This window comes from Podarcis erhardii, assembly GCF_964252035.2.
Source record: "Podarcis erhardii genome assembly, chromosome: Z".
NCBI lineage: Eukaryota > Metazoa > Chordata > Lepidosauria > Squamata > Lacertidae > Podarcis > Podarcis erhardii.
The window spans coordinates 20,165,795-20,191,117 of NC_138504.1; the positions used below are offsets into that span (position 1 = coordinate 20,165,795).

General features: G+C 41.8%; 1 protein-coding gene across 4 annotated transcripts; it reads right to left on the reverse strand.

Annotated features, from left to right (window-relative positions):
• Nucleotides 1-1,883: 1,883 nt before the first annotated feature.
• Nucleotides 1,884-21,932, reverse strand: LOC309333959 (SLAIN motif-containing protein-like). Of its 4 annotated transcripts, XM_081848048.1 has the most exons (10): nucleotides 21,604-21,932; nucleotides 20,883-20,933; nucleotides 17,255-18,007; nucleotides 14,503-14,636; nucleotides 10,186-10,335; nucleotides 7,406-7,546; nucleotides 5,206-5,520; nucleotides 4,949-5,086; nucleotides 3,799-4,120; nucleotides 1,884-2,148 (listed from the first exon to the last, which is right to left on the reverse strand). In XM_081848048.1, exons 3-10 carry the CDS (start codon nucleotides 17,959-17,961, stop codon nucleotides 2,094-2,096), a joined length of 1,962 nt encoding a protein of 653 aa, XP_081704174.1. In that variant the 5' UTR covers nucleotides 17,962-18,007; nucleotides 20,883-20,933; nucleotides 21,604-21,932; the 3' UTR covers nucleotides 1,884-2,093. The 4 variants fall into 4 exon arrangements, with proteins under 4 accessions (XP_081704174.1, XP_081704175.1, XP_081704173.1 ...); XM_081848049.1 differs by lacking the exon at nucleotides 20,883-20,933; XM_081848047.1 differs by lacking the exon at nucleotides 21,604-21,932 and having other exon boundaries at nucleotides 20,883-21,251.
• Between the last annotated feature and the right edge of the window lie 3,391 nt (nucleotides 21,933-25,323).

Here is a 25,323-nt window from a genome sequence, read left to right on the forward strand (position 1 = left end):
GTACCTCAGGTTAAGAAATTAATTCGTTCTGGACTTCCGGGTTAGCGCGAACGGCTAATGGCGGATTCCCTCCGAGCTCCGGAGGGAATCGGCTCTACTGAGGACGGGTCTTGCCGTGCCGGCGACACGGGGACCCTCAGAAACCGCAGGCGCGGAAGCCTGCGGACTTGGTGACTCGGTGGGCACCTTAAGCGCCCTCCCCGACCCACGAAGAGCCTTTTTAAAGGCTGCGGAGAGGGTACGGAGAGTGGCGTGGTGCTGAGAGTAGACCGCTACCTCAGTAGAGCGAAGCCGCAAGCCATGGCCGGAGAGCGCTGACTTTCTTCCCAAAATTTGGACTGGATAACAAAGGACCCGTGAGTAGTGGAATTTGGACTTTAAAAATTTTATCCTGTGAATTCGGCACGATCGGGGGATGTGTTAAAGGGAAGTCCGCACCCCCTCTACTTATAGACGTTTCAAAGCAAGGAACGGAGAATTAAGGCGGAATGAATACTGTTTTGATGATTTAAAAGTTTCTCACAAATTTGATAGAACAAGATTTTTGTGCTGGAGAGAAAGGGAATTTGGAATTTTGTGTGTATCCCCCCCAAAAAACCCGGGAGTGTCCTATTTGGGTCCCGGAGGAAGAAGTGAAAGGAGTTTGACAGCTGTCAAAGAAGCTGTCAAACGGGCGGACAAAGTAAAGAATTTTGCTATTTAATAACTCTTGGAATTAAAGCTGATACATTTGGACTGAGGCGATTGGAAACAAAGTATTGATAATAACAAAGTAACAGATTATCGGAAAAGGACTACTAAATAACTGAAAGCCCCCTAGGGGGAATTAGTGACATTACAATGGCTGCAGAGGGAAAATTACTGGCGGAGATAGAAAAAATGTTCTTTCTCGTGGGAATCCTGCAGGAGCAGAGTATGGCTCTGAGTAAAGTTTTTATGACCTTGAATCCTGAAACAAACAACTCTGCTGAATGCACAAAGGAGATGCATGATAAAAATTCTGCAGCTGAGCAGGAAGAGATGCCTTTGGAATTGACAGAGAAAAAAGAAGGAGTTCAGACACTACAAGTGGAATATATCAACCAGGAATCTGCAGCGTTAGAGTATGAGCAAGAAGACCTCTGGATTACAGACCTGCGAAAGATGAGAAAGAAGAAGAGAGAAGCCCCTGGAGTACTTGGAATATTAAAACTAGAAAGAACAAAGCAATATGATTGGGACTTTTCTCTTGAGTATGGAAAACTAGATGGTCTTTCGCAGCAAACACTCTTCAACATTTTGAATGAAAGAAAATATGATCTGACTCTGACTGAACTCCTTCGGGGTCTTAGGACCATCAAAGAGGACTACCAATATAGTTGGCAGAGAGGGACTGACAGAGAATCAGACGCCTCGGACGTGAGGAATCCGGGCTAGAAATATTTTTTGTTTGTTTTCTGGACATTTGTCTAGGAAGGGACAGAAACCGGGGCAGGGGGGGAAGAGAATAGAATTATAAAATGTTATGTTTTGTTTTACTTGGTCAATGTGACCTATAATTAATATAATAAAGGGAAAATTTGTGAAGGGGAAGTTAGATCGACCTTAAAAAAAAAAGAAATTAATGATTATAAGAGAATTGGATAGTTGAATATAGATAAACAAAAGAATTTAATTTTTAAAAGCAATGTGAATATCTTTAAGAGGTTAGGTAAGAACTTGCTGAATTAATTTTGGAATTGGGATGTAAGAGGAGGGGGTGGGGGGAAGTCAATGAAAGTGGGTAAAGAAACTTAGGGTATGTAATTGTATTTGTGTGTTTGTTTGTCTTTGTCTTTGTGTGTGTGTCTGTTGTTATAAAATGTAAAAACCCAATAAAAATTATTTAAAAAAAAAAAAAGAAATTAATTCGTTCTGGAGGTCTGTTCTTAACCTGAAACTGTTCTTAACCTGAGGTACCACTTTAGCTAATGGGGCCTCCCGCTGCCACCACAGCACAATTTCTGTTCTCATCCTGAAGCAAAGTTCTTAACCCGAGGTACTATTTCTGGGTTAGCGGTGTCTGTAACCTGAAACGTATGTAACCCGAGATACCACTGTAACTTCACATTGGCTCAGAAGCACCCTTCTTTCCAAGAGTCATCAGCAGAAACACTGGCCTTCGGAAATCTGTTGGGATACAAAAAATTAAGTACTTTAGAGGAGTAGCCACATGCTACTGTAATAGAGTAAGAGCCAACATACATGATTAGCACTTATGTGCTGTATCTGTTGCTAAAGTACAGCCAGAATTTTAATTTTTGAATGCTCTGCTGTATTAAAAAACTCCAAGCACAAAGAAAACTAGCTTTGTCCCCAAATGTGCTCAGGACGTCTGTTTTCTACACAGCTGCAAGAAAAACAGGTGTTAATGTGTTTTACTGCATGTGCATGTGTTGGGAAGTTATAATGAAAGGATGGTTCCAGAAAACTGATATGCAGCAAAATAGATGGAACACAACTTTCCCTACTACAATGTATACTGCTTCTCTTATATCCACCAAAGAGAAACATTAGGTATTGAGCAGTACTCTTATTTGTTCAATTAAAAATGCAGTCTTTTCATAGGGGGTGATTTTTTTCCTGGCATGTTGCACAAACATGGAACCTTGATTGTCACATAGGAAATCCAAGGTGATACAGTGGTTACCATATCAGAGAGCTCTACAGCTGAAATAAATGTCATCAAAGCAAAAGTACATTGGTTGGCTTTTAAAACATACATGCTCCTCAACATCCCTGTAGCTACCCAAGAACCAGGATTCTTCCCTGTACACTAGCATCAATTCTATAGCATCACAAGGCCAACCTCAAAATACATGGTTTAAGCACCATATATTTCACATATACCAAGCAATCTTCCTTTACTACAGCCACTTACTGCTTGCTGAGGACAGAATTATGCAGTTCAGAATTATGCACTTCACCCAATAAGTCAGTTCAGAATTAGCAAAAGTAACAGCAACTCGCCACTATAATGACTCCCTAATCTCTTGCTGCAAGCACCTGCCCTCACATCCACCTCCATGCTTATATTTGGCCATTTTAAAAAAACAAAAGCATTTATTCAAAAGTTACAATACAGCTTTGTCCACTGCCATAATATCATAGAATGATCAATCCTCAATCCCACATCATGTTTGCCTTTTTACATTTCATGGTTGAAGCAAAGAAACTTAACACACTGCCCCTAAACCTGACCACTCAGAAGGAAGTTCCACTGAATTCTGATAGAGCTTCTGTGTTTTCTTCTAAAGTTGAAGGAAATTATCACAATTGGTCGACAAATTTTGGTTGGCCTTGGTGAGCCAAAAAAATTGTGGATGCCAGGATCATATAACCACAAATCAAGCATTGCCTCTGATTTTGCACTGTGTCCCTGAGATGTCATGAAGTTGGAAACAAACTTCCATCTTGAAAGTGGACGGCAGGCAGAAGCTTGCTTTGCACCTGTGCTTGCCAGATGCTCCAAGCACCTGGCCATGTAGCAAAAACAAAAAAGTTACAGTCTTCTTACCAATTTTTCAGCTGAGGAGGTAGGGATCATTCTGCCCCATACTGCATCTCCAGAACTAGGAGAATGCCTTTGGACTCTTGCCCAAGGGTGATGGGCGTTTGCTGTGGTGAGCAAAACTGTGGAGTCCTGACTCCAATGCAAATAATATTAGAAGCCAATATTGCTATCCCAACCAAGCCAACAGCACAGATACTTCTTAATTCTCAGGGGACAAGCCCAGAGCATCCTTTTTTAAATTTGCACTTAAAGCTTTTAGCTCTTACCTCTTGGCTGGCTGTGCCAGCTTGCTCTTCAGGGAGGATGTTCCCCCAATGGACGTTCTACTTTTTGGAAGGGCGTGTTTTGCTCCTGTGGCCATACTATTGCTTCTAGCCACCAAACTGCCACCACCAGCAGAATTTGGATGCTGTGTGGAAGACTGTAGCTTTCGAACTCTGCCAACAGTACTGGCAAAACCAGCAGCTCTAACGGACTGCTGTGGTGTTATGGGACTACTGGCACAAGAACCTGCTTTCATTGGCTGTCGGACTATTAAGGGTGGCTTCCCAGCCCCCGAGGAATAGCGGAGCTTACTTGGAGCCAGACCTTGAAGTGGGGTGGGAGAAAAGGCACAAGTGAGACCACAAAAAGATTTACAAAGTTTATATCCTGTCTTCTCAGGATTACAAAATTTAAAATAAAACACTAACAAAGCAAAAAAACCAGGACACCCCGTCCCCCAAACAACCCCAAGAATAGCCATTAGAGTTCATTCCTGAAGACTTCCCATTGGAAGAGAATCTTCAATGCTATCCTAAAAGCAGACCACGAGGGAGTCAGATGCCCCTCTCTTGGGAGGTAGTTCCACAGACTGAGTGACACAACAGAAAAGGCCCTGTTTTCATTCCTAATTATCAATGCAGCAACAGAAAGAAGTGCTTCAGAAGTGAAGCGGAATTCTCAAAAAATGCTTTATGGAAGAAGGCGATTGTTGAGATAACCTGTTCCAGGCTGTTTAGGACCCAAGCATGAATTGATTCTAGACACAAAATTGGTAGCCTAACAAGTTGGTAAAAATTAGGATGGCATGTTCCACCTCCTGGCTCTAGACAAAACCTTAGCAGCTGTATTCTGGACAGCAGCTGTATTCTGCAGTTGCATATAGAGCACATTACAATAATCAAACCAGGAGATGACAATGCCATGAATGAACTTCGGTCCAACACCTTCGGGAAAATGTACAACTAGTTTGCAGAGATGGATCCAAGAGCATCTCCAAGCTGTGAACCAGCTACTTCTCAGAAAGTGTAACCCCATCCAGAACAGGCTGCATGTCTATTGCAAGATTATCACAACCCCCAACCCACCAGTACCTCTGTCTTATCTGTTTTTAAGATAAGTAACCAACATTCACAGAAAGAAAAGCTAACTTACCAGCCGATGGCTGATTGATTCTGGAGAGTCGACTACCGGGAACCTGCAGATCTGACTCCAAGCTGCGGCTGTTCTTTATAGACTCCAAGGAACGCCGACCTGTTCTGGCCAGGTTAGGCATGCTGTGCCTTAGCTCTTCTATAAGGGAAATGCAAAGACAATGAGAAATCCAACTGCTTTAATGTATTCACTTACACAACCACTGCAGGCACGTGATCTTCTCAAACATGATTGGATTCAACAAGAGAATTACATACCTTCATTCCCAGAATATTTCAGCCTTTCCGGAATGGAATTCTGCACTGCTCTCCGGGAGGTGTGAATCCGGGTGCCTGTTGCCCTGCCAAAGTCTGTGTTTGTGGATGGGGACTGGCACCGTGGTGAGTTCAGTGGGGATGGTGAGTATCTGTGGCTACTATGATAGGAAAAGGAACAGCCATCATCCTCATCCTCCAGACTGTATGTGTCAAAGTCTTGGTCACTGTAGGTGCCTTTGCGCAATGAATGCAAAGAAGCACTGGAACTACGACGGGAAACAGAGGCTGAGCTGGAGGCATAATCCTGGCGAAGACCTAAAGTATGGCCAACAACAAAGGATACAGTTATTGCTCATTGTTTTTTCCCAGAGTTCTTGCCTGACATATCTTTGCTGAAGTTTCTACGATATGACCCACCACTGAACTACTAAACCAGACAGAAAGCAAAGACATAATACACTGCTTGTCACAATCACAGTGGTGCAATCAGAAATATTGTTCCAAACCCTAAAGATGGAAGATAATCATTCAGCATGATATATTCCCATCAGGTGCTCACATTTTATGCTACTTTTAAAACCTAGTTACAAACTGTACAAACAGTACTAGCACTGTGTACAGAATGCTATATTTCTAGATCGGTGCCAGAACTCACCATGAATGCCTACCATGTTCTATTATTATTATTATTATTATTATTATTATTATTATTATTATTTATACCCCGCCCTCCCCAGCCAAGGCCGGGCTCAGAGCGGCTTACAAGCAATAATAAAAACAAGTTAAATGATTACAACTTAAAAACAACATTAAAAAATACAACATTAAAATATTGAAACATTAAAATATTAAAATGTAGCCTCATCGCAGAGGGAGAAGGAAAAGAAAAAAGAAAGAGAGGGAGGGAATCAAATTGGCTCCAAGCCAAAGGCCAGGCGGAACAACTCTGTCTTACAGGCCCTGCAGAAAGAAATCAGATCCTGCAGGGCCCTGGTCTCATGAGGCAGAGCGTTCCACCAGACCGGAACCAGAGTTGAAAAGGCCCTGGCTCTGGTTGAAGGTGCCCTGACTAAACATATAGTTTTATAGCAATGTGTGTGGTTATTTAAAATGAATCGCTTGAATTTTAAATTGCAGGAAGGTTAACAAGACATTTGTTGAATCAACAACAAAAAGCATTTACACACACACTGCATCCATTCTTCTGTTATGGATCTTTGCTTCCCCACTATTTGACTGGATTGTCTTCCAGTGGGATAATACTGTTAACAAGCAGCCACCCAGCCCATTTGCTCCTGTTTAAGTTCTCTTAATAGGATAATTCAAGTTACTTTGTTTCCATTTTAAATCCCACCTAAGCAAAAACATCTTCAGACTAACACAACAGCTCAACTGAAGATCCCAATATATAAGATGGACACATTTTTGCACCAAAAAACACTAATTTATGCCACAGCTTTTGATGCCTCTAACCTCATGTCTTCTCAGTAACTTCAGAACATTGAAATTGCAGTTGTGAAAGCTAGACACCCTGCAAAGCAGCTGCTTACAGGTCATGACACCCACATTCAGGGCATAACAGAATCCATGGAGATTTCAACGAGTTTTTTAGCTGTGAAGTGTATATATGTATGAGAAACCAAATGCTCCATATGTGTTTCATACACTGCAGATAGTAAAAGACTTACTTAGTTTAAAGAAGCTGACGGAATTTTGCTGCACTTTTCACAAAGATACTGTTTCCAGACCAAGGCCCCAGGACTAGATATGCTATTCCAACCTGTTCTCCTGTTCAGCAAACACTAAGTTTGCTGTCAAACTTATTTTCTTCCCCCAAATCAGCCTGTACACCTGACCATCACCTAAACTGAAAAGGTGCTCTTGATCCAGAAGCAACTGCAATGAGTCTGAAATGTTTTACATTCATCAGAGCAACAGTAGTCCTTACACATATACTGTTCACAACATTTACTAGTATCAATATAATTTATTCAGGAGGGCTACTCAATTACCCAATCTAAGTGGAGAATTTATGTTACTGTGTTACATATAATGCGAGAAAACAAAATTAAAATGTTACATATAGAGAGAAAACACAAAAGTAAAATGTTATTTAGCCTCTATTTGGGCAGTTTTTTAAAACCTCTTGTTGTAGGTGATACTGTCCTAATGTAGAGGAAAATAAATTGCTTTCACATACTTTCTTCCTGTAGACGGGCCATAACCAGCACATCTGTCAAGTCTTGCAGTTTGTATCCCATCGTGATAGAGTCATCTGAGGTACTGAGTTCACTGTCAACGGAAGACTGAGAGCTCAATGCTGAATGCATGCCCACATAACCTTTCAGAAGTGGTGGAGGAGAGAGAAAAGTCAAAATGAGGACTAGAAAGTATTCTTTAAAACTCACTAGTAGTAGCATACTAGGTACACAGCCTTGTTTGAGTCTAGTAATAAGTACAGTGACACTTCCTTATAAAGCATTCATGTTTACCATTAAGATTAATTAGCAATTACTTCTGAGTAAGAGAACTTCCTTATGTAACTAAATTACAGAGAAGGCCCACAAGTACAGAGTTTGCATTTAACATAGTTTTCATCTAGGGACACGGGTGGTGCTGTGGTCTAAACCACCAAACTTCTTGGGCTTGCTGATCAGATGGTTGGTGGTTTGAATCCCCATGACAGGATGAGCTCCCATTGCTCTGTCTCAGCTCCTGCCAACCTAGCAGTTTGAAAGCATGCCAGTGTGAGTAGATAAATAGGTACTGCTGCAGCGGGAAGGTAAACAGTGTTTCCATGCACTCTGGCACTCGTCACGGTGTCCTATCACACTAGAAGCGGTTTAGTCATACTGGCCAGCTCCCTCGGCCTGAAGTGAAATGAGCACCACACCCCATGGTCCCCTTTGACTGGACTTAACCATCCAGGGGTCATTTACCTTTACCTTTTTACCTATTATTGTTAACATCCTGCCCTTCACTTTGGGAAGGTCATAATAATTTAATGGCCCAATGGCATATAGTATCTAAGCAGGAGAGTAGGGGGCAGGGAACAGTCTAGGGCCCTTGAAAGAATTTTGGTGGAGCTACAGCTAGGCCTATGATGACCTAGTGACTCTCTTAACTGCCATCATTCCCCATTTCCCAAATAAGAAAAAAGGCACTGTAAGTCGAAGGGAGATGTCTTTTAGAATGAAATGTGTTCATACAATATTTGTAGACATGTTCTTTTTAAAATAAAAGGTACCCCTTCTTCTGGCTATGGCGAAAACAAATAAACCAAATCAGATCACCAAATCTTCATGCGTCAAAGCCTCCTAGATTGCAACAATCAAAACTTTTCTTGTCCTCTTGGCTGGAGGTAGATTTAGGAGTCCTCCATATTATCCCTTCCTCCTCGATTCAGACACTGTGGATTTAGGCTGAGTCCTAAGTTTCCTATAAGACACTTTCAGAGAGGGGAACACTTTTTGCCTGAAAACATCATAAATAATTGACTATTTAAAAAATTTAAAAGCCCAATACAAAAACTGGGCAAGAGAGAAGAACAGCCCCTTTTCTGTCCAAACCCACTGCGAGTCCCCACAAAGGTTTGCTTGTTTGTGGAGATGGGCTGTCAAATATTTGCTTTGCATGCAGAAGGTCTTGAGTTCAAACCCTGGCATCTTCAGGTAGGACAGAGAAAGCCTCCTAGTCTCTGAAACCCTGGAAAGCCACTGTCAGTGTAGATAATATTGAGCTAGATGTACCACCTCAATATAAGGCAGCTTTCATTTATCATGTTTTTTTCTAACCCATCTTCTAGTTCATTTGTGACCTAAAAGGAAACAACCTACAGTCCAATATTTGTCAAGTTTCTTTGGTTGATTGCCCAAAGATATTCTTACTAATCATAGATAACCAGGTAAATGGCTACTAACCAAGCCCTAGGACACCTTAAGGAAAATACAGGCTTACTCACAGACCAAGAACCTAGCTAATTATATTACATGGTTCATATGTATTTAGGCAGGATGTGCATTCAAGTCTAACCTCAGCAATCTTAATTCCCTCAGACTCTTAGACATGATGACAGCTATGATCAGGTACAGTAGCACCTTGGTTTACAAACGCTTCGGGTTACAAATGTTTCAGGTTACAAACTCCGCTAACCTGGAAGTAGTTGCTCCGGGTTGCGAACTTTGCCCCAGGATGAGAACGAAATCGTGCGGTGGTGGCATGGTGGCAGCGGGAGGCCCCATTAGCGAAAGAGCACCTCGGGTTAAGAACAGTTTTGGGTTAAGAACGGACCTCCGGAACAAATTAAGTTCGTAACCCAAGGTACCACTGTATTCAGAGGCATGAATTTGTTTGTTGCTGAGTACCAACAGCAGGAAAGGGCTATTGCTATCATGCCTTGCTTGTGGGCTTTCCATAGGCATCTGATTGGCCTCTAGTTATGTGGTCTGGTTATGCTGTTGTCACCTGTGCATACTGGTCACACTACTCTTTGGAAAACACTTTGACCAATTGAAGTTTTTCCCAAGGCTAAGCAAAGAAACTCACGTGCCATTTCTATAAAGTCCTTTGACTTCAAATGTCAAGCTAATCCTCCCCCAATACAGAAGGAATTTTACACATGCAAGTTAAACAAGTCTTCATACAAACCATGAAGTGTCAAAGCAGCAGAGGGAAGTCCTGTAACAGGAGGCTTCATCAGGGCTTTATCTTAAAGACCAATCAAATGCCCCAGAAATGAAATGCTCAGTTGTGCTGGGAGGTGGACTTTTCTCTCAAGAAATAAAACTTTTTAAATTCCCCAGAATTAGCACAAACAAGCAAAGAGGTCTAAACAATCAGCATTAGGCAAAGGCAAGAAAAAGAACTAGGCAATCACGTTAAGCCTGAAGATACCAAGCCAGTCTCACCTCTTCCTCCCCCACTCCCTCATGCATCTCCCACCTCCAGTCCTCTGAAACTGTCCCCAATGCCATGCCGTACCTGAGCTGCCACAAGTTAGTAGCGGTTTGTTAGTTGATTTGCAGTACCCGGGTATGTTTAGTGCATTGCTACAGGACCCTGTGTCTGTATTCAAGTTATGCACACTTGAAGATGCCAGTGGACCGCAATACATGGATTTCCACCTACTGGCTAAAGGAAAATACAAGAAAGCCATGTAACTTTACCAAGTTAAATAAAGATATGGGCAGAAGGAGTGACAGACTACATTTGCATGCATTACATGCCAGACACACTCACCCTGAACACAATACAAACAAATCAATTGAATACCAACAGTTTAAAGTGTCTGGAATATAGAAAAAAATTAAGACAGTTCTCAGTTCTGCATGCAGGGTTCTCTCCTTGGCTTAATACTGCATGCCTGCAAATGTAAAGACAAACAATACAATTGCTTCTGCCTCAGCTTATAATGCCCTCCCCATATATACCTGAGACAGCATCAAAAATATCAGACAGAAGGAGAGTGCTTCATGCATTATACTGAAATACTAATAGTGCTTCCTCTTTCCATGCTTCCCAGATAATATATAGACAAGGTAGATGGGATAGCTCCCCTATGTGGGAAGACAAGATAATTTTGACCTCTACGTCATCCTGAAAGTGAGGATTTAAATGATTCACAAATATCGTTTTGTGCCAGTCCTGAGGAGCAAAGCTAGCCTCAGTCTAGTGCAATTAACATTTATGCTGGTAAAGTAGCTGGCCTACCCCAAGCAGGGGCAGGGAGCTTTGTTTCACATCACCCAATGTGGTACAGGATAATAATTTACAATATACATTGTGAATTCTAGAAATCAAACATCCAAGAGTAATCAGTGTGAATCAGCTATCCTGCTGATTCAGATACAGGCAGAGTAGTCCCATGAAGCAGCCATCTGTGGACTTACGGGAATGAGGGAAAATAATGCTGTCCTTCTCTTCTCAATGCTCTCTTAAAGCACTTTCATTTAAAGTGTATTAAGAAGTTTTGAAAGACATGCTGCAAATAACAGCTATAAAAACCCTGCATGAATAGTCCACAGGTACTTGGCATACAGACATTTAAAATCAAAGACAGATTTCCCATCATTAGTTGCAGCTAAGATCTAAAACAAGTTAATGTTGAGAGTTCAAAAAGGAGTGGTGTTATTAGTGCAGAGAACAATCAAGCCTTATTCTGAACCATCTTGTCCTTGAAATCCCTCAACTCAGAATGGTACCTCATGATACAATGGACATTTAGATTCTTTGAAAGCTAACTGAATGCCTTCTAGAGAGACCAACTCAGCCATAAAATGGAAATGGGTAGAAGCCTGAACAATATAACACATTTCCAGGTGGTCTGAATATATTTCCAGGGTCTGAATACAGGCTTGTTTAATAGTTCAAGACAAAATGATTACAGTGTTCACCTTACGCATATTAAGAGCCATTTTGAAAATAGTAAGATTAATATTTGGCCACCCAGTAGCAGGCAATTATACTGTGTTTCTGCCTCCCTGAGCAGGCTGATAGATGCCAAGTGACAAAACTGGGCTTTGGAGGGATGTCTCTCTCTCCACTCTACCAGTCATCAGAGCCTTGTCAGTTTTCTGTTGCTGGCTGTATGTAGGCTAACAAAATCCTGGTGCCTTGGTGCAAGAGGAGATCTGTGGAAAACAGAAGTCTGAAGGGCTCATTTAAAAAAGAGGATGGGAATTCTTTACTCTCCTATAACCAAGGCCTAAAATGGAGCAAATGGGACTTTTATGACTTTTTTTCACAGTAAGCACAACCCTTCTGAAAGCATTTTTAAAACATATTGCTACCACAGCTAATACATATGGATGCAACTTTTATATTCAAGATCAAAGCTAGTAAAATTAGCGATTATAACATGGCTACCAACTTGACTTAATTGCTGAACAAGCAATCCTAAGAGTATTGCAGAGTACATACAAAACTTTTTTTCAGTATTTGAAGCAGAAATGCAATCAAGAGAAGGATTCTGCCAAGCAGATTGCCACTGCAACATACAATTATCTATGTAGAACACATCCTCTGAATCTTCTTGCTTCTCACTTGCCTCAGACCTCTATTTTCTACATTATGAAGCAAATGATCAATGTTTGAACATTTTCACACACCAATGAACAAACTGAAATGTGTGAAAAGTGTTGAGATGCTTGTTAAAATACATGCAAATCTTCCAGAATAAGTAACTACAAATCTTTCAGATACGGATTCCGAGTAAAAGGACAGATTTTTATTTGCATTCTACCCCATCCCAATAATATTTATTTTAAAATAGCATCATTTAATCAAGAATGTAATTCTTTTAAACTTGTAACTTAAAAAAAAACTTTTGCACCAGCAGTTTTTATATTGACGTATTTATTATTATTTTGTTCCATGATGCCTACAAGTTTTAACAGAAAGTTGGCATATAAAGTTTATACTTCTCATAAGGAGGCTAATCATCCATCTACAGTGGTGCCTTGCAAGACGAAAAGAATCCGTTCCGCGACTCTCTTCGTCTAGTGGTTTTTTCGTCTTGCGAAGCAAGCCCATTGACGGCTTAGCAGATTAGCGCTATTAGCGGCTTTTAGCGACTTATCAGATAAGCGGCTTAGCGGCTTAGAAAAAGGGGGGGGGGAACCCGCAGGAACTCGCAAGACATTTTCGTCTTGCGAAGCAAGCCCATAGGAAATTCGTTTTGCGAAGCACCTCCAAAACGGAAAACTCTTTCATCTAGCGGGTTTTCCGTCTTGCGAGGCATTTGTCTTGCGGGGCACCACTGTACTATTACTTGCTATGAATGATAGGAAATTGAAGTCTTCAATATTATTATATGGTGTGTAGACAGTTAACACGAAATCTAATGGACTAAAAGAATTTACTTTTGAGTAGGCATGGATAGAATTAGAATCCACAGGAGTTTCATTTTTCAGAGCTCTCTAAAAAACCACTCTCCTGTTTGTGAATAAGAATTATGAGGTTTGCCCGGCAGAATCCGAGACCAGGGAAAAGAGTCGGCGGAAGAAGACTGGAAGAAATTTAAAGACTATTTGCAGAGGCATTGCAAAATTAATGGACATTAGAGGGATGTTGGACAGAAATTAAGTGGTTACCAGCTGTAATGTAAAGGTTGAGCAATAAGTTATAATAAGTTATAACAAGTTATAATAAGGATTTGCTGAGTTAAGAATTTGAACTGGAATACAAAAGGGGGAGGTGAGAGGAGGACTGGGAAACAAGTTAATGGAAATAAGTAATGGAAACTATATTTGTTTTAACTGTTTTTTAATTTTGTATCTTTGTATTTTTGTTATTTTGTTACTTTTTGTTACTTTTTGTTTTTTTTCTTCTTTGTATTAATTTGGAAACTCTAATAAATATTTATAAAATAAAAAAAGAATTATGAGGTTTGCATGATGATTTTAAGTATAGATAATAAAGCCTTACTTTTGTTTACTACAATATTGCTGGCTTTAATATTAACGATTGTTAGCAGTCCTGGGCTAACCGAGTCAGATATGATAATAAGTATAAATTTTGCATATTATTCCCCTACGTTGAAAAAAATAAACAAAGATTAATTGGGGTACAGGAGCTTTCAGCTCCATCCATAGCACTGGTCACATCTAGAACAGTTATTATAACAGACATGTATACTTTTAAACAACTAATACATCACACAGTGATTATGTTATGATTAATTAATCTTTATTCTGAAAAACTGTTTGAAGCAAATACAGTATCAAAAATTCAAGAAAATGTTTATTTATGGTTAAAAGTGATTCTCTATTTGACATGAAGTTACCAAAGCTGTTTACTTAGTATTATCATCCACTGATGAAGCCACCTCAGCCCAAGTATCATGTACACCACCTTGCCTCTGGCAAGCTTAGAAAGATTATCTCCATGGCACCCTGCCCAGCCATTAGTGCTAATGCAATGTGGTTTAAGCTCTGGCAAGAAAATGCTAAAGAGCAAAACAAGAGATCAAGGTACCAAAGCTCTTTGAACTAAATTCAATTGCAAAATTCCAAATACTACCTATGGAAGGAGCAGAATTGTCCAATCAAATTTAACTTTGCAGGTGTTTGAGAACCTTCATGGTTTATCTGCTTGGTAATTCTTGTGACAACCAAGGCCTCAATCCTATACTCATCTTCCAGGGAATAAGTCATATTGAACTCAATTGCACTTTCTTTTGGGTAGACATGGACAAGATCACACTGACAATAATAATTTTGACGCTTCTGTTTTTTTTCCTCAGCAGCCATACAACACAAAATATTAAAACACCCTTTCAAACACATTCAGCTCACCTACCTTGGTCAAGTCTGCTAATTAGGGTACGGCAGGCTGCCTCCGTCTCAGGACTAGGATTGTCTAACACATGCCTACACCACTTCAGGGGAGACTCCTTTTCATCTCCTGGTATTGTTCTTGAAGACACATATAGCCTTAAGCAGAAGGAGAAAGTTTAGCATGCCGATTCAGTAAATAATTATATCAGTTTGTCCACCTTTACAGCCAGGGTAAGCTGCTGAAATAAGCAACATGAACTATATACAGTATGCATGCCCACCCCAAATAGATAACTACATTTATTACACTGCAAATAGGGAGTCAGTGTGCTTTCAAGGTCAGTTAGTAATTTTTGTATTTTATTTTTTCTAATGATACTTGGTGAATTAGGTGGTTCTGGTGGAGTCCAACAAGCAATGGTGCTACAGCAAAAGAAGCTATCCAGCAGCAGCTTTTACTAACTTGAACTGCTTGTGGTTAGAGCAGATAATTTTTGCCAAATACATTTTTAGTAAAGTACTCAAAGAGACCCCTTTTAATAGTTTTAAAAGAGAGTTCCAAACTGGGAAGATTTTGAGTTACTCATTCATACAGCTTACGAGAAAAAAAACTGACACTACATCAAGAAGGATGGGAAAAGAAAGTGTTGGGAATTTACAAATTTCATTGTTTAACTTCTAAACAAGACTGGTTCTTTAGCCAAAGAAAGGAAAAAATCATGGCTAACTAAAAGGGAAAAGTCCTAGCACAAAACAAAGACAAGCCCCTACTTTAAGAGCTGAGGAAGTCTTCCATTTTATTCCAAATAGAAAAAAATACTAATATTTTTCTTACATTTTATAAGATCTTGTTCTGAAGCAGAGTACTACAGTATAAACACATAATGCACTTTTATTTCTGTATTCCAATCCATCTTCTATCAAAAAGCTATATTATGTTAGGATATCGACAACAAGATATGGGTACACCGCAGAAAGCAGGTATGCCACAGTGCTTTAAGTAATCTCTAGATACCAGCTTCAAGTGCAGAAATGCAGAAATGATGCCTCTACCTCCGTTTCTCATTGGTAAGTCTGCCACACTTCACTCACAAAGGCTTGTTAGTGAAAAACAGAATGAACAATTAAGATGGAACTTCCTAGCACTTATCTTTAAAACAGGCATTTATTGGAATGCAGCAGGTGTGACATTCCTTCAGAGAATTAGCAAGACCCATGGCTATATGAAATATAAGTCCTGCCACAAATTATTAGGTAACTATCTATGATATTGACATATGAGCAATAACTACAACCAGTATCATGACTCACTTCCTGAGAAGTAATCACATACAGCTTTAGATAAATGAAGTTCTCTATTCTCACAAAAATTCAAGGTGTATACAACTAACATTCAATTCCCACATACCTCTCCACAAAAATTATAAATGCACAAGCCTCCACAGCAAGCATATTCCAGCCAGGAAAAAAATGACTATACATAATTTCTTTCTAATGAATAGCTGGATTCATGCCCCCCCCAAAATGAGGTTGATATTTTAATTGTTGTATGTTGTATATTTCTATTTTTTCTCGTACCTACGGGACCGCCTCTCCCGGTATGCCCCACGGAGAGCCTCAAGGTCCATAAATAGCAACACCCTTGTGGTCCCGGGCCCTAAGGAAGTTAGATTCGCTTCAACCAGAGCCAGGGCCTTTTCAACTCTGGCTCCGGTCTGGTGGAACGCTCTGCCTCATGAGACCAGGGCCCTGCAGGATCTGATTTCTTTCCGCAGGGCCTGTAAGACAGAGTTGTTCTGCCTGGCCTTTGGCTTGGAGCCAATTTGATTCCCTCCCTCCCTCCCTCCCTCTCTCTTTTTTTTTTTCCTTCTACTCCTGCGATGCGGCTACATTTTAATATTTTAATGTTCCATTATTTTAATGTTGTATTTTATTTTTGTTTTTAAGTTGTAATCATTCATCTTGTTTTTATTATTGTTTGTAAGCCACTCTGAGCCCGGCCTTGGCTGGGGAGGGCGGGGTATAAATAAATTATTATTATTATTATTATTATTATTATTATTATTATTATTATTATTATTTTGTAAACTGCTTTGACTCCTAGATGGTGAAAAGCAGGATACAGGTTTTTAAAGTAAGTAAATAACTGTCACAAGCAGTAGTGGCTCAGGGCCACTCCACACGTTTTATTATGTCTATATATAATTTATGTACCAAACATGTGTTGTATGAGGAACAAGAACTGGCAATAACACCCCACCACATTCGGCAAAATAAAATGTGAGTAGTAGTGGGAATGCATCCTACACTATGGAGGCAAACACTCCTTAATATCTTCCAGCTCAGTTTATGGCTGTCTCTTGAACTGATCAGGGCAGGGCCCAAAATAAACAACCACCCGCCTCACTCACAACTACACTGTGAGGAGTGATGCACCTGTAATGCAACGTTTTACACTGCTGTGTTAACTAATAGCTCTAGGGGCCAGTAGCAGTTACACTTTTTGTGGACTTTTTTGGGCTGCTTCCCTTAGAACCTGTCCACTTCCAGAGTATGTGTGGATAGTGACTGCCCAAATGTCCATTTTTTCCTTTGACTTTACATTTAGAAAAGTTGCTGACACAACCAAGGAGTCCTGGTTTAATTCCTCTGAACACAGATGAAGGCCTCATTTCTTTTATCTCAATTCAAAACAACAAAACAAAATAGAAGCTGCTCCAGAAATTTGGTCCAGTTCCCTCCTCCCTTGATCGGCATAATTTTGAGTGACTTACCAGGTGTCCTCTTCATCGTCAGCATTCTCAAGCTCTAACAGCTCCACTTCATCCAGAGTTGTCTCATTAAAGAGGTGTTCTACTTCTGCATCCCCTTCGCTCTTTCTCAGTGCTGGCTCAATACCTGTGATGAAGTCTTCTACTAGCACTGTGCTGCCACCATTCCAACTAGACAAGTCATTGGTATTAGCATCACTGTTCTGCATTTCTGTATTGCTCACAAACTTTGGGTTAGGAGGCTGTTCCCCACAACCACTGGTACAGTTGTTCTGTTCTGTGGCCTCTAGATCCTTTTGCAAGATGTCATCAGTCTCCTCTGCTTCTGAACTCATTTTACTCAGTGCAGAGTGTAAGTCTGCCACTATCTGCAATTCCTGTTTATCCATCAGAGTGTTGATGCTATTATTCATTTCCATCCCATTGAGCCTGGAATTGCAATTATCCACTCTAGCGCCAGCTTGGCTCAGCAGTTTTGCCTCTGGCACACTTTGAAGGCTTCTAGTTCTCAACTGCTCATTCTGGAGCTCAAGTCTCCTCACAAGTTCTTGCAATTTCCGCACCTCTTCTAGCTCAGGGCCCACTTGATCATCCACTGGTTCAGTATCGGGACCCATCACAGAGTTCTCTGCTGAGCCCCGGCTGAGTTCAGTTCCAAGACTATGGTCTGGCTGAATTATAGGGGCACTCCCAGGGACAACCATCTTCATGGAACCCCTGAGGAGACTTGCTAGAAAAAGATACTATAGAAGATACCTGTTAAAAAAATAAAGTAAACATACCAGTTGTTTTAACAATTGAATGTCTTCAGGGTAATGGTGCAGAGCCAAGCCTTAATAAAATCTGAAGGCACTTATCCGCAAGAGTAGTGCATGTTACTTACAATGGACATGTTGACATGAACTAAATTTGCCCAGCAGCAACCATAATCACTACCATGGGAAAGGCAACTCATTGTTGTTCATGGTGTAAGCAGATATCCATAATGAACACATACAAAATAAGTAGAGTGCTCTATAATTTTCCCAACTTCACATGGAGCTGCCAAGGCAAATGTGGTTTCAGGAAGACAATTTTAGATCTGTGAGGTCAATTTGGAAAGGACATGACCAACTCAAACTTGCAAAATTCTTCTGAGCTAGCAAAAAAGAACCACATACAACATTTACCTAAGTCTGTGCCAAATGATAGATTCGGAGACAAACTACCATGGAATTGATATTTCAAGTATAACTTGAATTACTGCCAGCCAGCATTAAATTTCAAGTGTTTAGGATTTTTGTAACCCAGGTTTTTCAATGGGGAGAAAAAAGACTGAATGATATGGAAAGTCTTGTTAAATATCTGAAACACTGATATTAGAGGGAAGTTTCTACATTGTGAAGCTGCATTACCATGTTCAGTAGATAAATTCTGCAATTAACTGACAGCTTGGTTACATACATTGTGTATGCACAAACATAGGAAAATTACTTATTGAAGGCAAGAAACAAAGCAAGCCAGTAGCTAATATCGGATCATGAAAATGCAAGAGAGGAAACTGCTTCTTTCCCAATTGTTTACATTGGAAAAGTAAACCATAAACTTATTTCTGCAGGTTTTGGTAACAAGTGATCATACAGTGAAAGAGAATGAAGGACACCAGCAGTTTACTTAAAACTAGATGCATGGCACTGCCCATAAGTGACTTTTTACTATACTTTCCCCACTCCAGCAATTTGGCCTGACAAAAGCCAGTGAACTTGGGCTTCTATTTACATAGTACGTATGTTTTTGGAAAAACAATTATACACACATACACCTTTTTTGGCTCAGTACTTTACTTCAAACTGAGTGGTTATGTTGACACATGGAAGGGTGTGTACAGAACCACCTTTGTCAATTAACTTTAAAGTGCACGAGACACACATAAAAGTACAGAGTGATGCCAATAAGTATGCACTAAGTCTTTCATTTAAGTCATACCCAATTACAGATGAGCACAAAAAAGGAAGCAATAAAAAACTAAAGGTGACAGCTCAAGACTCTCTGGGCTCTATTATTAATGTGGTACATGGGACTTATTAGTAAGGGTGTTATAGAAACCTATCAAGTCTTAAAGTGAACAGGCTTCTCTGCTCACATTTACAACTCTTGGGAAGCAAAACAGATGTCAAAGCCCCTAAAGCAGGGGTCAGCAAACTTTTTCAGCAGGGGCCCGGTCCACTGTCCCTCAGACCTTGTGGGAGGCCAGACTATATTTTGAAGGGAAAAAATGAACAAACTCCTATGCCCCACAAATAACCCAGAGATGCACTTTAATTTAAAAAGACACATTCTACTTATGTAAAAACATGCTGATTCCTGGATCATCTGCAGGCCAGATTTGGAAGGCGATTGGGCCGAATCTGGCCCCCGGGCCTTAGTTTGCCTACCCATGCCCTAAAGGAACCATCATATAAAAACTGTGTAATTTCCAATTAAATACTTTATCTGTAGGGGAGAAATATCTGCTCCAATCATGAGCCTAAAACACCCTCTCTTAATATTGAATTTACTATAAAGCCAGCTAACTGGCCTATAATTTTCTGAATTCCTCCCGAATCCCTTTTTAAAAAATAATATTATACTAATCACTTTCCAGTCCTCAGGTATGGAAGCTGATCTTGGGGACATACTACATATATTTGATAGAATATCAGCAATTTCACATTTGAGTTCTTTAAGAAGTCTGAGGTGGATGAAATCTGAACTCAAGTCAGTTTTTGTTTTGTCAATAAGACCTAGAATTTTGTCTCTTGTATCCACCATTTGCTTCAGTTCCTCAATTTTTTCCTGTGAAACTTAGTTCAGATATAGGGATCTGCCCTACATCTTCTACAATCCACAGTGAAGGCAGGTGGAAATAATTCATTCAGCTTCTTTGCAATCTTTCTTTGTTTAGCATACTTGCAACTCCAACTGCCAGTCAGCTTGCTTTTACTAATGTATTTAAAGATTTGCTTTTAATCTTTGTGTATTCTGCAATGAGCATTTCGAATTCTTTTTTATCATCCCTTGTCATCTGCTTGTGTTTCTTTTCCCAAAGCTTGTGTTCATTTTTATTGTCTTCTATGGACAGTTCCATTTTCTAAAGAAAGCCTTTTTACCCGTAATATATTCCTTGATTTTGCTCTTTAACCACACTGGAATCCTCTTGGCTTCAGTCCTACCTTCCCTAATCTGCAGTATATATTCTTCTCATGTTTCTATTACTGTGGTTTTGAATAACTCCCAAGCATTCTGGGGAGACCTGACTTTCTTTATTTTCTCATTCAAATCATCTTTCCCTCTTATGTTTGTGTCCAGTCTTAGACCAGAAATGAGCCTACTGTATATCATACAAAACTGAAGGAAAGCCACATGTAGTGATGTTACGTTTTCTTTTTTAAAAAAGGGTTCTGTTAAAGTATAATTATCAATGTTTCCCAGCCACTATTTTTAGCCCTATTTTAAGCAGGCTGCTGCAATTAAGTGGCAACCATTATCTCTAAACTACCCATGAGATCAACTGAAGCTCCAAGCATCCATCTCCCTCTCTCTCTTTTTTCCAGGAGAACAGTCAAGTTGTTACCAGCGTAAGTGTCAGAGCAAAGCAGAGCAAAAGCATCACCCTGGTCGGGATAGATGATCTTACAGACTGACAGAGGCGTTGCATGAAGCCCTGAGGAGTGAAAGATACACACAACCAGGAAAAGAAAGAACAAATCAATTGCCAGAAGAAGTAGGATCTGGGTCAAACAGCAGAAGCACTTAATGTCTAAGGAGGGCCTCTCCACTTGTGAATGGAGGCTGGTGCCCCCTGCCCTAAAAATGGGGTTCCTTTCTAAGAGAACAGGAGGGGCAGATAGATGAACAAAAACATAATCTCCCTTTCTCCAAGCCCTTAAAAAAAGAAAGGTGTGACTCTCCTCAGGAGAAAGAATTGGGGCAAAAAAGCTGTGTGGGGGGGGGGGGTTTCCCCCTTTTCCCATAACGCCATGAAGGCAGCTACCGCCAGAAGAGACAGATAGGTGGGTGCCTTCCCCCTCCAGTTTTTTAAATAAAATTATCATCATCATCATCATCATCATCATTTCATTTATTTAAAGGATAACCGGGAATGGTGGGTGGGGAGAGCAGCAGTTGCTGAGCAGGCAGGGAAGGTTTTGTATTAGCAGCAGCAGCAGCAGCAGCAGCAACACCACACACAATATGCACATCCTTCACACACGGAAATTTAACCAAAGATGAAGAAGGAGAGAGGGAGGGAGGGAACCTGCTATGGGACTTACACTCCTCCTCACACATTTCCGCAGGCAACTGGGTCAGGTCTCCCCCCGCCCCTTCCATACCTGCTCCTCAGCGGAGAAGACCCTCCGACACCTGCTCCTCACCGGATCGTCCGCTCAAGGGAGGGGGATCCGAGGGGATCGTCCGCTCAAGGGAGATGTGGTAGGTGGGAGGGAAGGGACGGAGGGATGGAGGAGGCGCCGGGGACCCGAACTGAGCCACGAAGGATGCAGGAAAGAGAGCGAGGAGGCAGAGACAAGAGAGCGAGAGAGGCCCGGCTCCGCTGCCCATCGCTTCAGGGGAAATGAAGGCGGCGGCGGGGGGGGGGGGGTTCTGCCGACCAACCGTTGCCAGACCACTATCATCGCCGCCGCCGCCTCCTCCACCATCCGCCACCCGCCACATCCCCGAGGGCGCGCTCATTACCTGCCACACACACACCACGCGCGCGCGCGCCTCTTCTCTCTCCTTCCAGCGGCGACCGTTTGCCGCCGCTGCTACTGCTTTATGTTTTTTTTTCTTTCTTTTTTTCCTCGTTTCGTCCTCTTGTGGCTGATTGGCTACGTTCGCAGCCTCATTTGCATATCTACGGCACGGCCGGCAGAGGGAAAACGAATCAGGAGGGAGGGAAGCGGAGTTAGGGGCGGGATGGAAGCGTGTGTGTGTGTGTGTGTGTGTGTGTGTGAGAGAGAGAGAGAGAGAGAGAGAGAGAGAGAGAGGACAGCGCTCAGAGAAAGTCCCGCCCACCTCCGGCTTTTTGAAGCCTCCTGACGGCGCGCGTGTCCTAAAGGTGTATATCTTCTTTTACGCCTGCGCGTTGATAGCTGCAGGGAGATCTAGGGCCAAAGAAGGGTGGCTTAGTTAAGGCAAGGCAAGGAGTTTGCTTTGCTGGGCAGGAGGTGCTAGGTAGATTGTAGTTGATGCGTTAGAGGTGAACGCGGGGTCGGGGGACGACGTCGGGGAGCTGCCCTGCCAATATCGGTGTGCCCTCGCAGCCTCATGCCGCATCTGCGCTACACATTTAATTATTTTATTATTACTACTGTTTATTAGGATGAGAGGAAGCAGAGCAGAGCAAACCCTGATGGCCACGGAGCGCAAAAGGTGTTGAAAAGCAAACTTTTTGGAGTTTCTGGTCCATAGTCTCTCCTCCTGGCTTTGGAGGCGCTATTACATCTCTTTGCCAAGTGTGCAAGGGAGCCAAGGTACCGCTCTGTATCCCACAATGCTCAAAGTGGCACTACATTAGGGATGCACTGAGAAATTTAAATGATGGCTGGATCCAGCCTTCTTGTGGCCCATGGCAGGCGTCAGCAGTTTGCTCTACCAGGACACTTGTCGCTACCATGGGCATAGCCAGGATTTTTGTTAGGGGGGCAGGACTTGGTTTGGGGGGCAGAACCAACATGATTGGTCAGTTAAGTATTTCTATTGTTTTATTTGATCTGGGGGGGGGGCAGCTACACCCATGGTAACTAACCAAGGATGCCAGGTGGTTAGGCCTGCTCCGTGATAGAGCATCTGCTTTGCATGTAGAAGGCTCCAGGTTCAAACCCCAGCATCTCTAGGGAGGGCTCAAAGAGACTCATCTGAAATCCTGTGGAGCTGACAATACTGAGCTAGATGCAGTTCTGCCTGTCCTAATTGTTTTCATTATTCCAAAGTCTTATTCCGTTTGCCATCAAGATGCATGCCACTTGAATCGGTTGCTCTTTTGCGTGATGTAGCAGGGTGGGTTGGAAAGGAGAAGACTCACAGATGATCTAGTCTGCACTGAAAAAGAGGTGACACAATCTCTCCCTAAAAGAGCACAGAGAATCACTGAGTTGGAAGCTACCCCGAGGGTAATCTAGTCAACCCCCTCTGCAATGCAGGCATCTCAACTAAAGTGTCCCTGACAGATGAACATTCCCCCTCTGCTTAAAGACCTATAAGGAAAGAGAGCATGGGCACAGCCAGTTTGGGGGGGGGGGCAGGACTTTCGTTAGGAGGGTAGAACCAATGTGATTGGTCAGTTAGTTAAGTATTTCTATTGTTTTACTTGATGGGGGGGGCAGCTGACCCTTGCCTCCCCCCGCTACATCCATGAAAGAGAGTCCACTACCTCCCGAGGGAGACCGTTCCACTGTCTAAACAGCTGTTACTGTCAGAAAGTTCTTCCTGATGTTTAGTTGGAATCTCCTTTCTTGTAAACTGAAGCCATCGGTTTGAGTCCTAACCCTCCACCGCAGCAAAAAACAAGCTTGGTCCATTTTCTGTGTGACAGCCCCTAAGATATTTGAAGACGGCTCAGTATAAAGCAGTATAATATTGACTCAGTATAAGACAGTTTCCTGTGTTCCTATACTGGCCAGCTTTGAAAAGGGATAAGGCAAAATCCTGGAGAATAAAGTTATCAGTGGTTACTAGCCATGACAGATATATGATACTTCTAAGTTGCTGGAGGTCACAAGCAGGAGAGGGCTACTGCAGCTGTTTCCCTCCTACCATTAGGGTCCAGACCAGGATTTTCATACCAGGAAGCTGACCACCCTTGCAATCTATTCATAAGTAGACTAAAAGTATCGCAGTTAATAGGTTAAGCTGTCCAGTTTTAAATCCACAGTGCTCTGATTTATTGTGTACTGTATTCTATTTTGCCCTTTTGCTTGCTTTCCCCCTACTTTTTAAGAGACCAGCACATCCTTCTGAGATCTGGGAAGAGACTTGAGGTGTGTGGGCTGCTGCCTTTACTCAACTTATAAGAGAACCATCTGGGAAAAACAGGATGTGTTGGTCTCAATCCCTGGGTTTTCGGATGTTTGGAAGAATGCAAGCTCCTTTGATCTCCAAGTGGGATAAAACAGCTGGAAACTACCCCTGCCTGCCCCCAAGCAGTTTGCGTGTAGGTTGAATCAAAGTGTACAGGGTGAACTCCTCAGCAATTTGTTAAATTAATTGATTTGGTGCATCCCCAGTTTTCCCCCTTTGGTTCTGGGGCTGTAGGTGACCAAAAGAAAAAGCGGGTGGCAACATCTACCAGAGTAAGATTCAGCTGACAGTATTGCAGGGTTGTTGTGTTGCAGCTGGGCAAGTAAGCCCCAGCCAGTTTAACCAGTGGTCAGGCATGTTGCAGGTTGTAGCCCAAAACATCTGGAGGGTACCATCTTTGCTCCTCCTAGTCTAGATTTACTGGCAGCAGAAACTGCAGGAGGGTAGAGAGCTGTTGCACTCGTGTCCTGCTTGTGGGCTTTTCAAAGGTATTTGTTGTTGACTGCTGTGAGAACAGGTTGTTAGACTAGATGGGCCTTTGGTCTGATCCAGCAGGCTTTGTGTTATTATGCTCTGCGGGGTTCCAGGCATGAGTCTCTCCCAGCCCTGCTTGGAGATGCCAGGGACTAAACCTGGAACTTCTTGCATGCAAGCCAGGTGCTCTACCACTGAACTATGCCCTGTTCCCCATCTTGTGGCCTAAGTGAATCATGTGTTGTGCAAAGGACTCCCCCCATTCCTAAATCTAGTAGTAATCAATTTAATGGCAAAGGGAGACAGACAGAGACAATGGTGTGAGACATAAATCTACCCACTTTCTCCATTTTGTGCAGTTTTGCAAATTTCCCTTAGCTGCCACATCTTTAAAATAACACATTACCACAGTTCTCAGGAGCCACAAGAATGAGAAATGTGCTTTTCCTCTGGAAACCAATAGTCTCCTCTGTGCCACAATGTGAACTTTTTAGATCAGTGCACTTTAATCTTGGGTCTCAGTCCAGATGTTGTAACTCCTATCAGTCTCAGCCAGC

Coding starts and splice junctions, on each gene's coding strand:
- LOC309333959 (XM_081848049.1), bottom strand. CDS start 17,961: ATGAAGATGGTTGTCCCTGGGAGTGCCCCTATAATTCAGCCAGACCAT. Junction 14,637..17,254: donor GACGATGAAGAGGACACCTG/GTAAGTCACTCA, acceptor CTTCTGCTTAAG/GCTATATGTGTCTTCAAGAA. Junction 7,547..10,185: donor ACTAACTTGTGGCAGCTCAG/GTACGGCATGGC, acceptor CACTTCTGAAAG/GTTATGTGGGCATGCATTCA.